The following is a 15,941-nucleotide window of genomic DNA, read 5'->3' as shown; positions in this document are numbered from 1 at the left end:
AGGTAACAATAATGACCTATTGGTAAATATGTACAAACACAGTCTCTGACATAAATGGTGGGGATGTTTTTGACTTCATGATGGTGCATGAGCAACGTGCACTCAGAGGGTACATGCTGCTTCCTCCTGGGCCGCAGGACACTCCTGCTGCGCTGGGCAGGGATCCCGGCCAGGAGGAGAGGCAGTGGACACTCCAGCGGACTGTGTTCCTGAGCTAGGAAGCTCTGTAGGTCGGGGTAAATGCATTTCCTAATTATGGTCTTTTCAACTTACACGGTTCAATAGGACGTAGCCCATTCCTAAGCGGAGGAGCGGCTGGCGAACATATGTGGTAAGAAAGGCATAAAAACCAGGGGTGCGCAAACAGAGCTGGAATTCCAAAGTCTTCAAGTTATCTGCCGGATAGTAAACACACCAACTGATATTAGAATTCCATGTCGAGAATGTGTGCCTCTAAAAAATGAAAAAAAAAAAAAAAACTGAATCCAAAAATAGTGAGGAAAAGGGGCCTAAGGGGAATCCCAGAGCCTCTGGTAAGTTGATTTAAAGCTAAACGTGTCAGTAAATAGATCAGGCGTCCAAATTAAAGACAAAAAGCATCAGACCATGGGTTTTAAAAATCCAACACGACATACACTTTTATAAGACACGCAGCTGAAACATAGCACAAGGATTCAGGTAAGTTGAGTCAAAAGCACCGCTGGAGGTCACGGGGGTGTCGCGCAGTGATATTTTATGGGAGGTTCAATTCCCCAGGAAGGTGTCGCCATTCTGCACTTCTATGCAGTTCAGTGGCAGCCTCCCCCTTTTTCTTAGTACTGCTGACCATCCAGGGAGCCCTTTTTATGTTTTATTTTGAGAAAGAGTCTCACTAAGTTACTTAAGGCCTCACTATGATGCTGAGGCTGACCTTGAACTTGTGATCCCCCTGCCTCAGCCTCCCGAGTCAGTGGGGTTACAGGAGTGCAGGTCCTGGCGCAGGTCTTACATAGCAAAACATAGAAACCATTGCAGTGTGTTTGCAGAAGGCAACGCAATTAAGCTAGGCAGGGGTGCAGGCCATGGTACCCAGCACCACACATAGGCAAGGATAACTAGAAAACGCCCTCGTGTTTATAAAATAAGAAATAAACTTCTGAGAAGAAGGTGGGAGTGAGCTCTGTGGCCCAGGTGGAAGTGGGCCTCAGCCCGAGGAGGCTCCTTCCCTTTTGGCAATCCCTCCTCTATCTGGGCTACCTCCCATTGCAGTTATGGAAAACAAGTTGAATGCGTTGGTTTGGAAACTCCAAACCCAGTTCCAAATGGTGGGCTCCAGGCTTGCTGACTTGGTTACTTTGTCACCTCTGTGGCACGATGTGAAGGTCAGACCCTCGAGTTCTCTACGATTCCCATTCTCTCCAAATCCTACACCCATCACTGAGCAGCAGTGACCGAGGTTAAACTCCACACGCTCAGGGTCCCACAGGTTCGAGTCCAAGGTTTCAGCTCAAGGGCATCCAGAACCTGAGCTTATGTTGTGAAAACATCTGGCAAGGCCACGGGGAGAGCCATCAATCCCATCTGTGATCTGAAGTAAGGGGGCACAGGCACAGTCATGTGTGGGACCTCGATCCTCCTCAGAATGGACTTTGAGTTAAGTGAAGATGAGAGCCCCAAGTTCAAGGCCAGAGACAGGAGGTAGAGGGGCCTATCGGAATCACAAGGGACGGTCTTCAGCATGGAAGCTCTTTCATAGACTTTGGCCACTGCAGGCTACAGGATGCTGGTTTTCAATCTCCTAACACAGGAAACACTCTGCCCTTTCCTTTCCTTCATCAGGGACCACAGATGAAACCACAGTGAGGGCCCGGGAACCCCACCTCTTGGCCACCCCCACTTCAACCTCCACTGTAATGTACAAAGCTGCTCCCCCGCCCATCAGGTAGAGCCATTTCCCCGCCTCCCAACCACTTGTCAATCTGTGAACATCCTAGCTAGCTATTGGTTCATCAGTCAGCTTGCAAGTGTCCTTCTCCCATATTGGTCCCCTGTTAGCCCGGCAGAATTCAACTGTTTTTGTAGCTCCCCCGCCATCTTTTCCCATCCTTCTGTCTCTCCTACTCACTTTCTCTATCCTCCTGGCTTTCCACTCTCTCTAGCGCACCCTTTCTCTTTCCTTTCTCTTTTCCTCTCATTTTCTCCCTTACCCTGCAGGAGACACTGTTTGCTTAATAAATTCCCTTATGTGATTTCCCGTGTCCGGCGTGGTTTCGTGGGATTTCTTACATCCACCATGGAGCCTGGTCACAGACATTATTAGCCTGGACTTTTTTTTTTTTAAGTATGTGTAACCCAATACCTATCTCGAGCATTTAAAAAAAAAAAAAAAAATCTTGAGAACGTTCCCAGAGAACATCCAGCTTTGAGCGTCGCAACTTCCTGGTGCACCCTCCAAAGTAAACCAATGCCAAATGCCTGGGAGGCTACCGGCAGAGCTAACTGCTCCTGGAGAAAACAACTGATCCTGGAGTTTGTGAAAGAGTTGCCTCGAGGTTGTTTCTTTGGGAAATGGTGCATTATCAGGGGCCGATCAAGTCCAAGTACCTTCATCTGTTGATAAGAGAATGTTTGTCTTTGGATTGTTCTGCAAACAGCTAATCTCAAAGTCTCAAATCAAATACCAATAACCAAAAGAAAGGAGGAGATGAACATCTTCCTTCCCTTCATCTCCTGTGTTGGCAAAGTGTCCTCAGAGATCTGGTAGGATGCTCTCAACTCAGGTCACCGCTGCCATTAAAACCACCTCCACAGCAACCCACAGCAGGGTCATTTAAAACCCATGGCTCTCATCTTTTCGGAGGGACACGCTCTGCTCACATCAAACGCATCCTGTAATTTTTGTAGGTCAGTACCAAGAGCTGTTGCCTGTCTGTGGCTTTTGTCCACGAATCGCCTATGCAGTCCTGTGACCCTCTTCACGCTTTGGAAACGTGCGTGGCATTCCATGCTCTGAACTTGCTCCTAGACCTATTTTCTATTTCCAATCCTCAATTTCTCTTTGCCTCATTTCTTCTATCTTATCTAGCTAGGTTAATTGCAGGTTAGCGTCCTTAAGTCCTTGGAGGATCAAGGTAGGATCTAAATAACTCAATGCATAAATAACATTATTCTTCCCTAAAATGGCCTTTCTCCCATTTCTCTGGTATTTATTTTCTATCTAGGATGACCCTTCTGTTTAAATGGTGGTTAAGTTTCCTGAGTACCTAGAATCTGTTCAACCTGTGCTAAGTGCTTGACATGGAAGACTTCAACAAACCCTGAGATAGTGCTATTATCCTATTGCTTTTCAGATAAGGAAACTGAGGCTTGATGCATTAAGTGACTTGCCAGGGCCACCAGGTCAATAAGACACAGGGCTAGAATTTGATCCCAGGCAGGCCCCTACAAACACTGGCCTCTTGCCATCTCCACATACAGCCCAAATGTCACTTCCTCTGTAAGCCCTTCCCCTGCACCTCTCAGGTGCTCCCTCTTTTATAGCCCTATAACCATGGGAGATTCCCATAGGTGAGTCTGGCTACATTGCATCAAAATTCTTTCTTCCCTGCTTGACCGCTGCTGGACCGTGGCCCAGTCACCTGTGAATCTCAAGTGTTTAGGCCAATGCCTTTCACACACGGGGTGAGTATTCAATGCACACTAGTGATCCCCCCCTCAACTGTGGTTCCAGGTACCCACATGCAACTGCAGTCTGAAACACTGAATGGAAAATTCTAGAAATAACAATCCATAAATCTTACATAATGCTCAGTACAGCACATTGCTATGATTGCTGTTTCATTATCACTCTTACTGTGACTCATTTATAAATTGGACTTTATAGAATACAGAGAGCTCAGTACCACCCAGGGTGTCAGGCGTCCTCAGGGGGTCTTGAGACATATCCCCCATGCACAAGGGGAGACCACTGTAAATGTTTCAGACTGAAGGCAAAGCCCCCTTCAAGCCGCTACTCAGTTCAACATCTTCACAAAGCCCCTCTCTGCTTCCTGACTTTGGTACCAACTCCCCGGCCCTGCGTGTAGAAGCTCAGCCTCCTGCTCTCCAGGGCTGTCCAGCTGCCCCAGCTCCCTCTCCTCCGCTCACCTATACCTACCTGTGCTGTGGTCACACTGAACCTCCAAGCCTTTGCTCACCTGTTACTCCTACCCACAATGCCCTCCTCCCCTCTCCACCGCTCCAAATTCTATCTATTCTTCAAGGCCCAATTCAGATGTCATTTTCTTCAAGAAATATCCCATCAGCAGATTCGGCCTCTTTCTGCTGAGACCCAAAGTACTTTGTCCTTCCCAACTCATTCCTGAAATGCTGCCCTGTATGTCAGTGAATTAAGCATTTGGAGGGCAAGCATCCACAGACTTGAGCAAAGCACAGTGCACATAGTAGGTGCTCAGTAAATAGGGGACTGAATGGAATAAGGAGTCCATGCTACTCCTGCAAGTGGAAGGGGCAGCCGGCTCCCTTCCAAGGAACCAGCAGTACGCCCATCTCCCCTTGGCCCTCCCTTTTTCTCAGTGGGGACAATGTCATCTCAATAAAGAAGGGCAGAGCTGCCCCTCCTCTGCTCCCCCAGTCACAGAGTTTGGTTTCCCTTCTAGAGACAGGAGAGCAGGTGTGTCAGGCCAGGTTTCCTTGGCTCCACCCCGTCCGTCCCTTTCCCCCAAACAGCAGAAGTTGGCCGGCTCCTGTGGGACCGGAGTCACCTCAGCAGCACCCGGCACACCTGCGACATGGCCCAGAGAGATGCCTCCCTCTGCAGCATGCAGCACCTCACCTCTGTCCCACGGGCCGCCCTGCTCCTCTGCCTGGGCTTTGCCTCCTTCCACTCGGCTTGCTGGGCAGGTAGAACTGTGAGCTTTATTCTTGGCCACGCAGAGAAAGGGGGAGGGCAGGAGGGAGGGCGGGAGCAGCAGGGGGTGGGGAGGGGGTGCCACCCGAGGGAGAGGGAGGGGGAGGCAGGAGTCCTTGGCCAGGGCTGGTCCCGCAGGAAGCAGAGGAGAGAGGACTTTCACAGAAGGATTAGGCAGGAGGCTGGGGGTGGGCATGGGGTCGGGAGCCTGAGGTTTGCTTAAGACCAAGATCCAAGATCCAACTCTTAACTCCGGGGCTAGGACAGGAGCAGCGCCTCCGTTGGTGTCTCTCTCTCTCTCTCTCTCTCTCTCTCTCACACACACACACACACACACACACACACACACACACACACACACAGAATTTGTCAGAATCTTACCTATCAGAGGACCAGATTGTCTCAAGTAACAAAATCTGGTTGACAGGTTTCTCATGGCCCCTCTCAGCTCCGCTCCCTCAGCTCCCCTGGGCTGTTGTGATTGGCAGTCTGCCCTCATATTTGGTCTCACCATCCCTTACTGAAGTCCTTGTCCCTCCTGGCCACTGTACTTCCTCTGCTGCTTTCCCGAAGCCTGGAAGCTGCCATTCACTACCCACCACTCTCCTGCCTCCCCAGGGCACCCGCGACGCTGGGTTATGCCCCCCTGTCTCACCAGCCTGGCTCTGTCAGCTGGGCCTGCACCTGGTGGCAGAGGACCTGCTGCTTCCAGCTCTGATCTTGTCTGAGTTCCCTTGTCTGCCCTGCACCTGGGACTCTCCCTGTCTCGAAGCTGACTCCCACCAAGTCTGTACCTGTCTCTCCCGTTCTCAGCACCTCTCTTGTGGCCACTGCCAGATGGCTCGGTGTGGCTGCCCACCAAGACTCAGTTCCACCCCAGCTTCCACAACTTACTAGGCTGTGTGACCTTGAGCAAATTGCTTCTCTTCCCTGAGCCCGTTTCCTGTTTAGAACATGAGAGTGAACACAGTGCTGAGTTACAGGGTTTTGTGTGAAGAGCAAGTGAGATGACTGCTTTTAAAGAATTTACAATAAGCCGGGTGTGGTGGCGCATGCCTGTAATCCCAGCTGCTAGGGAGGCTGAGGTAGGAGGTAGGATCGTAAGTTCAAGGCTGGCCTTGGCAACTTAGCGAGGCCCTGAGCAACTGAGTGAGACCCTGTCTCAAGTTTCTAAAAAAGGGCTGGAGATGTGGCTTAGTGGTTGAGAGTCCCTGAGTTCAATTCCTGGTTTAAAAAAAAAAAAAAGCACATGGTAATTGTACATACAATGATTGTTAGTAAGTATGATTAACAAGTTTGTCTTATTTCCCAACTTCCCCTCCTCAAATAGAGCTATTTAATTTTTCTTTGCTTACCCTCACAGTTCCTTGCTCATGATGGGGGCTAAAAACAAAATTGATGACCCAGGCAGCTGAGGCAGGAGGATCACAAGTTTGAGGTCAGCCTCAGCAACTTAGTGAGGCCCTAAGCAACTTAGTGAGACCCTGTCTCAAAATAAAACATAAAAAGGGCTGGGAATCTGGCTCAGTGGTTAAGTGATTGAAAGTGGGTTCAATCCCTGGTGGGGTGGGGGACTCCCTCAAACAAATATAGCTCAGTGGTAGAGCACTCCTGGATCCAATCCCCAGTTTAAAAAAAAAAAAAATTGATACATGTAACTCCACTGAGCTGTTGGTCTTCCCAAATGAGGCAAGTCCCTGCGGATGTTTCTGCTCATAAGGGAGGAGAGTGATAGTTAAGTGCTTAGGAATTTTTTACCTGGGCTATTTTGTTTGAACCACATAAAACTGCTATTCTGGAATAATTTTTGATATAAAAAGTGGTAACTGCATAAACTAAAACTGGCAGTTAACTACATTTTTCCCACTCACTTACTCTGGACAGGAATATCAGAACTCCAGTACTCTAGGTGCAGAGGGGAGATGAAAGTCAGGTCCAAGGGAGTTAAAATTCAAATGTGGAGGAATCAGTGTGTCCAAAACAAAGACCAAGCCCTGAGCCATTTAGTTGTAAATAATTTACAGTAACAATCAGATTTCATCAGGGTAATTTACCATACCTTAAGCAGGACACAGGAGTTGCTTGGGGATTGGGTGGCATAAAATTAGTTCTGGGCAGCAATTTCGTGGCTTTGGCTAAACAGCCTTCTTGCTAACTACGACAACAAGCACCTGAAGAACATGCTGACCTGCGGTCAGTGGAGTGTTGAAAGTTTTCACATATTTTTGTTTTGGTTTGGTGTGGCTTTTGCATTCTCAGCAAAGCAGATTGAAAAGCAATATAATTTCCAGGAAGGTTCTGCAAAATCAATCTCTTGGTTTGATCCACCTAACTCAGCATTAGTGCTAATAGATCTTACTTTGATGGTAGGGAGGTTCCATTTCTGCATCGTGTGGCCACTAGCCACATGCAGTGACTGAATATCCGAAACGTGGCTAACGGGACCCAGAAGCTGACTTGTTAACTTCAGCTGATTTTAATCAGTTAAAATATCCCCAAGTGGCCAGGGCCACTGCATGGGACAGCATGGACCACCCGTTATGAAGAGAGTGGCCTTCTTCTCCACCCCCCAACCCCAGTGGGTATTCTCTTCTCCTCAGATGGCAAAGGGTTAGACTTTCAGCTTCCTGGAGACAAAAGGCAAAGGGGCTCTTTTAGAATTTCTGCCTAAGTTCTTTTTGTTTTCCTGCTCCTTACTCATAAATCAAACAACGAATTTATGCCCTGCGTATTCTGGCAACGAGTTTGCAGGAGACACAATTCAGGTGACAACAGGAGTCTGCTTTGTCACATAAAGCTCCTGTACACCCCTGCTGGAAATTCTGTAGCCTCACAATACTCACCACTGACTGACACCACATCCCAACCCCGGACTGATGTGCACGACTGACTGTTTAACTTGTGTGCATGGCCACGTGCCTGTGTAGCAACCTCCTCTCATCAAAAGTAAAGAATCGAGGTCAGATTTCAGTGTTGACTCGTTCGAGTTTTTGAAAGGAATTGAAGACAGTTATGAGAAGACACTCCAGACTTTTCAGTGATAGTTTCAATATATACTGGAAAGGCCTTTTTATAGTTACATCTATCTGCACAGAAAGCAGCTAAAAATAGAGTGTGGCAAGCTATTTATATAGCAGGCCTTTGGTCACCGAAGGGCAATGAGAAATGAAGATACAGTGATAAGAAAAGGGGAGTGGATTCCTCGCTGGGTGGCTGCCAAAACAGACAGCCCAGACTGGGGGCTTAAACACCAGAAGCTTATTTCCCCATTGTCCTGGAGGCCAGCTGGCCAGGGTCACGGCATCACGGTCTCTCCTGAGGCCTCCCTCTTTGGGTTGCAGATGACCCCCTTCTCACTGTGTCCTCACGTGGCCTTTCCTCTGTGCACATGCATAGCTGGTGTCCCTTCCTCTTCTCATGAGGACACTGGTCACACTGGCATAGGACCCACCCATATGCCCTCTTTAACCTTAATTGCTTCCTTAAGGGCCTGTCTCCAAATCTAGTCACACTGGGCATGAGGACATGAACATATGAATTTGGGTGGGACACAATTCAGTCTACAGCAGGGAGTTAGCTTCATAAAGCTTCAATAGACCTGTTCGGGACAGGCTATAACACTCTCAGGATACTACTGATTGACAAGATTCCAAACCCTACACCTGGGAATGGTGTTTCCTTCTGCCTGAGACTCTGTCCTGTCTTTTCTTTCAGAAACCACCAGCAGCAACAACTCAACCTTGACCACCCGCCACCCAGGTCCAGGGACCCTGGAACAGTGCCCCAGTAAGCCTCTGCCAACGCCCTCACCCCAGAGCTGGCCCCGGAGCTGGGAGGGAAACTTGAGTCCTCCTGCTTTCTGTTGGCTGCTAGTAGGTGATCAAGTATCTCCCTGGGTTTCCTGGGCCTGGAGTGGTTCCGCCCAGGACCATCTGCAAAATGTATGCATATGGTCTTTGGTGCAGGTGGCTCTAATGACCCAGTCCCTGGTGGGTGACCAAAGACTCCCTGGGTTCAAATGCTTGTAGAAGTTTGGAGGGGGGAAGTCCATAAAAATCAGCTAACCTGAAAAAGGCAGGCACTTGGTTTTGGTCCCCTTCGCCTATTTCCGTTCATTCTCTACTTGAGAATTTCCAGCGACAAGGAGCTCGGGAATGCACAGAGCAGCCACCATTAACACATCTCGTTAGTGGGAAGTTTTCCTTTAAGTCTGGCCCCTTTCTGCTGCCCTGACGGAATGACCAAATGTGCTTACTCCTGGCCATTTATAAAGAAGGTAACAGGCAATCATATAGGATAAGAATACGACTTTGGAGTCTCATAGATTTGGATTTGAGTTTTATTTCTGCCACCTTGTGACATTGGGCAAGTTATAATCTCAATTTCTTTACACAAAATGGAAATAGTAATTGTAGCTATCACCAGGCTGGGGGTGTAGCATGGTGGTAGGGTGCATGTATGCTTAAGGAGGCTCCACAGCACCAAAATAATAATGAGCACTAATAACAGTAGCTCTCGTCTTGTGAGAAACACATAAGGGAACTCAGGTGCCAAAGACTTGGCCTGGTGCGTGGCATATAGTAGGTGCTCATTAAGTGTCTGCTCTCACGTTGTACGTGTTCTTGTTCTTACTAACATCAGAGAAAAGGCTGGTGGCCGGCATGCTGCATCCTGCCACTCTCCTCTCCCTTCCCCAGGTGTTGACTTCTGCCCCCAGGCAGCCCGGTGCTGCCAAGCGGGAGTGGACGAATACGGATGGATCGCGGCTGCCGTGGGCTGGAGTCTCTGGTTCCTCACCCTCATCCTGCTCTGCGTGGACAAACTGATGAAGCTCACTCCAGAGGAGCCCAAGGACTCGCAAGCATGAGATGCGTCCCAGCCCCGAGATCGGCCTCGCCTCCACCGGGTGGGGAGGCCGCTATTCCTCTAAAGCCTTTCCCTCGAAGCCTCAGCTGCTTTTATTCATTCATTCACTCATTCCTGTGGGGCTGGGGATCAAATCCGAGGCCTTGCACACCCCTCACACCCCACCACTGAGCACACCCCACCCCTTCCACTACTTAGAAAAGGGAAGGAAGAGTGAGGGTCCAGGACCAAGGCCCGCAGCCCTCAGCCCGACTCCAGAGGGCCTTCTGCGCCCCACAAACTCTGCCGTCAGCTGTCCCGCGGGCTGCTCCTCCTTTAACCAGGGCTTTCTTCTGGGCCCCAGGGGTGCACAAGAAACCCAGGACGTGGGCTTCTGGTGAGCACACGGCAGAACAGGTCGTCGGCACCCGCCTCTCACTCAGTCAAGGGCACAACTACATCTCGAAATGTGAGGGCCCCCGCCCCGCGCCCCTCCTCCCTCACCCCCACATCCTGCCCTTCTCCAGCTCTGTCTTCCTTCCTGTGTCCTCAGAGGCTGTCCGGTCCCACCCATTCTCCCCCGCAGCTCCCTCGTTCTGGCCTTCACAACATCTCCCGACCATCAGGAATGTTTCCTTCTGTTCCCACTTCCTGGGGCACCTCCTGGGGCACGGGCAGCCTTGGGCTACCTGGAGCTGGCACTCCAGGACACTTGTCAAGGCCTTAGGCACAGCCACTGCAAATGGGCTTCTTCATGATCGCTTTAAGCTTTCAATCCTAGGGTAGAGTAAGCTCTTCATGTTTGTCCAATGGATGGACGGATGGATGGATGGACAGATGGGTGGGTGGGTGGGTGGATGGATGGATGGATGGATGGATGGATGGATGGATAGGCAGACGGACGGACAGATGGATGGATGGATGAGTGGATGGACAGATGGGTGGATGGATGGGTGGATGGACAGATGGGTGGATGGATGGATGAATGGATGAATGAGTCCTTGCCCTGGACAACTTATGATCATCTCTCTGCATTCAGAGCCTCCACTTCTCTCCAGAACGCTGAAATAACTTACTCTAAAGAAGCTGGGGTAGGTCACTGCTCTGTCAGCAATGCAGCCATAGCACTTACCTGAGCAGGGACATTGGGTGTCATTGTGAACTCTCCCAGGGGAGGGTGAAGCGGGGAGAGACAGGTGGTTCTGTCAGGAGGAAGAAAGGACAATGTGACTCATGGAACAACTCCTACTGTCTGTGAGAAAACATTTAGACGGGATAAACCCTATATCAAAACAAAGAAAAACGAGGCCTCTGAGAGAGGAAGAAGCTCTTTCTAGAGGAAGCAAATAACTTAAGCTGCTCAGTCACTCTTTCAGAAAATCTAAGTAAACTTCCCTGACAACAGAATCTGCAGGGATGGCCTGGCTTGTCCTGCACTCTGAAAAGCCCCGTAATTCCTGACCCGGACGTGGCATCAGTGCAGTGGGATGGGCCTATTGCTCCTGAGTGTGGCACGATCGTGGGAATGGAAGTGTCCGAGCAGCACCCAGGCTCTGCCGTGAGCACACACGAGCATGCAGCCCACTATTTCAGAAATTCAAGGAAAAATTTCACAATGCATAATGGTTTATCATCCACAAGAGGAAAAGATCCACTCAAGAGCACAGTCACATGTACTGTCTGCAAACATTGAAAAGACAAAAGAGTGTGACATAGTGGTTAGAGTACTAGCTTTAAAAGATGGGAAATTAAGAAGTATTTCTGGCCAGTGTGAACACAAATATTGTGCCTTTGCTGGGCATCAGTCTTTTAAGTGGAAAATGTAAGAACTGGACCAGTGCAGTATTTTCAGGTGGGGACACAAAAGCTCATGGAGCTATTTGAGCCTCGGTGTGAAGGCCGTGAGTGGCCTGGCCCCTCTCTCTTCACCTGCTGCCTGAACAAGCAGAGGGCAGAGCAGCCGTGGACGTCAGATCCTCTCCAGTCTGGGACAACATCTGAATCTAGACGATACTGAGGTGAGCTGGGTGTAGTCCCTGCCGTATCACATTAAAATGCAGGCATTTATGGGCTACAGTGTGATATCTCAGCACATGTATACACTGTGTACCAATCAAATCAGGGTAATTGACATCTCCATCTCCTTTCTTTTATTTTTATTTTTTGGTACTGGGGATTGAACCCAACTAAATTGCTGAGGCTGGCCTTGAACTTGCCATCCTCCTGCCTCAGCCTCCTGAGTCACTGGGATTATAGGCATGAGATTATTTGCACAAGAGGAAGGACAGACTGAATGTAAACTGCTCCCTTCTTGGAGACTGAAAGAAGGAAGACTATGGTGGATCTGAAAGTGTCCAGGTATAAAGCAAGGACCCACCCGGTGGTAGATGGACTTTTCATTTTAAATTTTTCCTTCAACAGTCAACTTTGCCCTCACACACTACATTATGATATAGTCTAAACAGCACAGGGCATGTCTGTATCAAAATGTCATGTGTACAAAGAAAAGATTAGCCATTAATGTGGAGCCCAACTACCTGACTTTTCAAAAATCATCATTTTTAATCGATTTCTTTTCGTATGTATCATGCTCAAGGATAAATAAACCATACATAATTTTCTGTTAAAAATTAAATGTTAGATCCCAGGAAAGCTTAGTCATACATGAGTCATAGGATTACTTGGACTTGTCTTATTCAGACTGCTATAACAACTTTTCATAGACCGGGTGGCTTATGACAGCAGAAACTGATTTCTCCAGTTCTGGAAACTGGAAGACGGAGCTCAGGGAGCTGGTTTGGCCAGGCACTGGTCAGGGCCCTCGGCTCAGGCATGGCCATCTTCTCACCTGATGGGCGGGGCAAAGGAGCCCTCTGAGGACTCTTTCACAAGGACACTGATCCCACTGACGAGGCTGCACCCTCATGACCTAGAGGCCCCCCCAAAGGCCCCTCTCCAAATGCCATCACCACATGGGGTGTTGGGATTTGACATGAATTTGGGGAGGGGCACAACATTTAGTTTATAGCAGGCCTCATTCCACGAACATATATGTGAGCATATTTTAAAACTTAAATAATAATCTAGTTGAAGAAACTGCTCTCTTTCTCTCTGAACCCTGGTGTCTGTTTTGAAGTCATATGTGTCCACACAGTGTGATTCCAGGGGTCTCGGTCAGCTCATGGTTGGAGTGTCCTGGGGACAGCCTCCATTCTACTTCCAGCCTTACTGGCTCCAGCCCACCCCTCACCTCTTCTGGGGTGACTCTTCTAGAGTGTAAGTCAGGGGGTTGCCCCTAGTGAAAACCCTCCTGCGGCTCCTCAGGCTGAACCCAGCCTCTTCAGACGACCCTGGATCCTCACATCCCTCCAGCTTTGCCGCCTACATAACTTTCATGCAGACCCAGTGCTGAATTATTTCAATTCCCTAAACATCCCAGGCCCTGTCCATCCCCTCCCTCGTTCTTGCTGTTCCCATGGCTGGAACGCACCTTTCCCAAGAGGCAATTTGCCATGAACCAAGAAAAGCTCACACTTTGCATCTAACACTTGGTTGCAATTGCAGGCTTCTCTGCTGAACAGCAGACTTGTAAATGTGTTGTTCAAACTGATTTAAAAAAAAAAAATTGATGACAAACAGTATACAATCATGGCCAGACTGATAAAGACTCACTGGTGAAGGAGGTGTTGCAGATGACGATACTGTCCCCCAGACTGCCACTGCAGAGTCCCGGGATTTCAGTGTGCACAAAAGCCCATTTCTCTTTCACACTAAAGCAGTCAGGGCCAAAAGAGCAATCTTCATGTTTCATTTATAACATGTTCGCTTCTATCAAGAAGGAATAAGATCCAAACTGGTCGCATAAAAATAAGCAAATATTTCTGCTTTCACTGGTTAAACAAGTGGCTTCTATTCCAAATTTTGTGTTATTAGGAGCAATATGTGAAGCACCAAGACTAAGTCAGAACTTGGAGATGCTTGGATCAAAATGCTCCTCTGAAAACTGATTCGCAAGCCACGGAAGCATGAGAAGACATGGAGGAAGCTTAACTGCAGATTACTAAGCAAGAGAAGCCGGTCTGGAAAGGCTACCTACCTGTAATTCCAACCATGCCTCATTCTGGAAAACGCAAAACTGCAGAGACAGTAAAAGGATCAGTGGTTTCCAGGGACTGGGGGAGAAGATGTTGACAAGAAGAGCACAGAGGCGGTCCGGCAGGGAAACTTTTCTGTATGATATTATAATCGTGGACACACATCATATTCATTTGTCCAAACTCACAGGCTGTACAGCAGACCCTAGGGTAAACTCTGGACTCGGGTGATGATAATGTATCAACACTGGTTTATCAAGTGTAGCAAATGTGCCCCTCAGGTGCTGTCATGGGCAGAGGCAGAGTGCACGTGGGAATTACCTGGAGTTTCAATTACCTGGAGTTTCCACTCAACTTGCCAGGAACCTAAAACTGCTCTAAAATATAAAATCTGATTTTTTTTTTTTTTTCCCGGTGCTGGGGATTGAACCCAGGGTCCTGTGCTCACAAGACAAGCACTCTACCAACTGAGCTATCTCCCCAGCCCCAAAATCTGCTTTTAAAAACAGGATTTAAAAGCGTCCAGGCAAGTCTTATCATCACTTTGGAGAAGGGTATTTCATGAATCAAGTCAAATACCTTTGAATTGAAATCTTCAACAAAATATCAAATAGTAGGATAACTTGTGTATCTTACTGGCACCAAATTTTAATGCCTAAATTAGTTTATCAGTTCCACTCTGAAGATCAGTTATTAAGATCAGTGGTTAGGGTAATTATGAGTGGTTCTTGACTCCCTAAGGGAACTGTACTCATCTATTTTGGGAAAACGTATGGCATACCACCCCGTTAGGCCTCACCCTTCTCCCCGTGAAGATTTATTTTTCGTAGCCTGCACTTGGATGCCTGTGCAGAGGCGTAGTTCATCACACCTCTCATTTCATGTCACTGGGGCACCCTGATCTCTGCAAGGTCCCTTCATTTTTCTGTACTCCCTCTTATCCCCATGCCCCTCATTTTCCTGCTGCCTCTGCCTAAGGTGATCGTGTGGGTCCCTGTATGTGCTCCTATAAATGCAAGGCGTGTTAATACGTTCAGGTGTTTGCATTTACATAAATGAGATCTCGTGCTGCATCTGGACTTTTCTCTGCACAATGCTGTCTTTGAGGCCTACTGCGGCTGGCGTGCACATGGCGGCCTGAGCTCTGGCCGCCACATAGATGGTATCATGGGAGGCTGCTTGGTCCACTCCCCACCTCCTGCGGGACAGACGCCTACACTGTCTCCAAGCCCCATTTCCACATCACCCCAGGATGAGAATCCTCACAAGCTCCCATCCTGCATGCACCTGTGATCAAATTTCCCTGGGAAATAATCCCAGATGCAGTAGTGCTGGGTCCCAGGAGAAGCCAATATTTAAACTAGGTCCTATAAGATTACCTGCTTTTCAAACTGACACACAGATGACTTCATTCAGTTGTCCAAGAAACTGAAATTGACTTTTCATGATTTCTTTCAGTCTCCCCATTCCAAGACAGACATCAGTCAAGTCGATGCCTCAGCCAAGGACGACATGCACAGTATTTCCACTGTAGGATGCTGATTTATTAAATTCCATTTTACTTTGAATCTGAGATAGTATTGCCTTTCATTTGTATCAGAGTTAGCATTTTTCTTTTCATGTGAATTTTTAAAAAGATGCCTATAAGAAAAATCTTAGGAGCATGCAATTTAGTTGAATTAAAAAATAAAATGTATATCTGTTACTAAACTCCTGGATTTGGACAGATTCTCACCTTCAGGTATGCCAGGGTTGTGCTAGGTTTGGGAAGAAATGAAGGAAGGAAATGTATTCAAGAGGACAACTCTGTGACTGGCTTTTGAAATTATAAATGAGACTGCCATGTATTTTTACCAGGAAGTCCGCATAGCAGACAGCAAGTAGCAGATCCAGGTTACAGGGCAGGATAACAGCAACTTACGCACCAAACTGGAGAGAAACGTCTAACATTGTGGTCTGTAAGGTACGTGCAGAGGATATGCCAGATAGACACCAGAATGTTCATACCAGGCAGGCAGGAGTTTTTAATAATTTTTAAATTATTTTTTAACATTTTATAATACTTTTCTCAGACTTCACATGTTGTCCCAAGAGTGAAATTTTCTGGGAGACAC

The 15,941-nt window shown here is 48.1% G+C and overlaps 2 protein-coding genes across 8 annotated transcripts in view; one reads left to right on the top strand and one right to left on the bottom strand.

Moving 5' to 3' along the window:
• The window catches only part of Atp6v0a4 (ATPase H+ transporting V0 subunit a4), a 67,692-nt gene extending 62,077 nt beyond the window's left edge, over window positions 1-5,615 (bottom strand). The window contains exons 1-2 of one of the 6 annotated variants that reach the window (XM_047560989.1): window positions 4,814-4,981; window positions 274-395 (exon numbers count right to left, since the gene is read on the bottom strand). Coding sequence is in view for 4 of the 6 variants with exons in the window: in XM_047560992.1 (XP_047416948.1) it covers window positions 5,270-5,402 (133 nt within the window). In the remaining 2 variants the exon portion in view is untranslated. Of the gene's footprint in view, window positions 1-273; window positions 396-4,813; window positions 4,982-5,269 lie in introns of those variants that run through there. The other 5 variants (XM_047560992.1, XM_047560993.1, XM_047560986.1 and 2 more) reach the window with 5 other exon arrangements.
• Window positions 4,635-15,614, top strand: Tmem213 (transmembrane protein 213). Of its 2 annotated transcripts, XM_047560995.1 has the most exons (4): window positions 4,635-4,881; window positions 8,603-8,674; window positions 9,586-9,794; window positions 15,286-15,614. In XM_047560995.1, exons 1-3 carry the CDS (start codon window positions 4,770-4,772, stop codon window positions 9,753-9,755), a joined length of 354 nt encoding a protein of 117 aa, XP_047416951.1. In that variant the 5' UTR covers window positions 4,635-4,769; the 3' UTR covers window positions 9,756-9,794; window positions 15,286-15,614. The 2 variants fall into 2 exon arrangements, with proteins under 2 accessions (XP_047416951.1, XP_047416950.1); XM_047560994.1 differs by lacking the exon at window positions 15,286-15,614 and having other exon boundaries at window positions 4,636-4,881; window positions 9,586-9,839.
• The last annotated feature ends 327 nt before the right edge of the window (window positions 15,615-15,941 follow it).

The sequence above is a fragment of the Sciurus carolinensis genome, chromosome 8 (assembly GCF_902686445.1).
Source record: "Sciurus carolinensis chromosome 8, mSciCar1.2, whole genome shotgun sequence".
Taxonomy (NCBI): Eukaryota; Metazoa; Chordata; class Mammalia; order Rodentia; family Sciuridae; genus Sciurus; species Sciurus carolinensis.
Note: the sequence above shows the minus strand (reverse complement) of the source record. Positions and strands in the feature narration are given on the sequence as shown.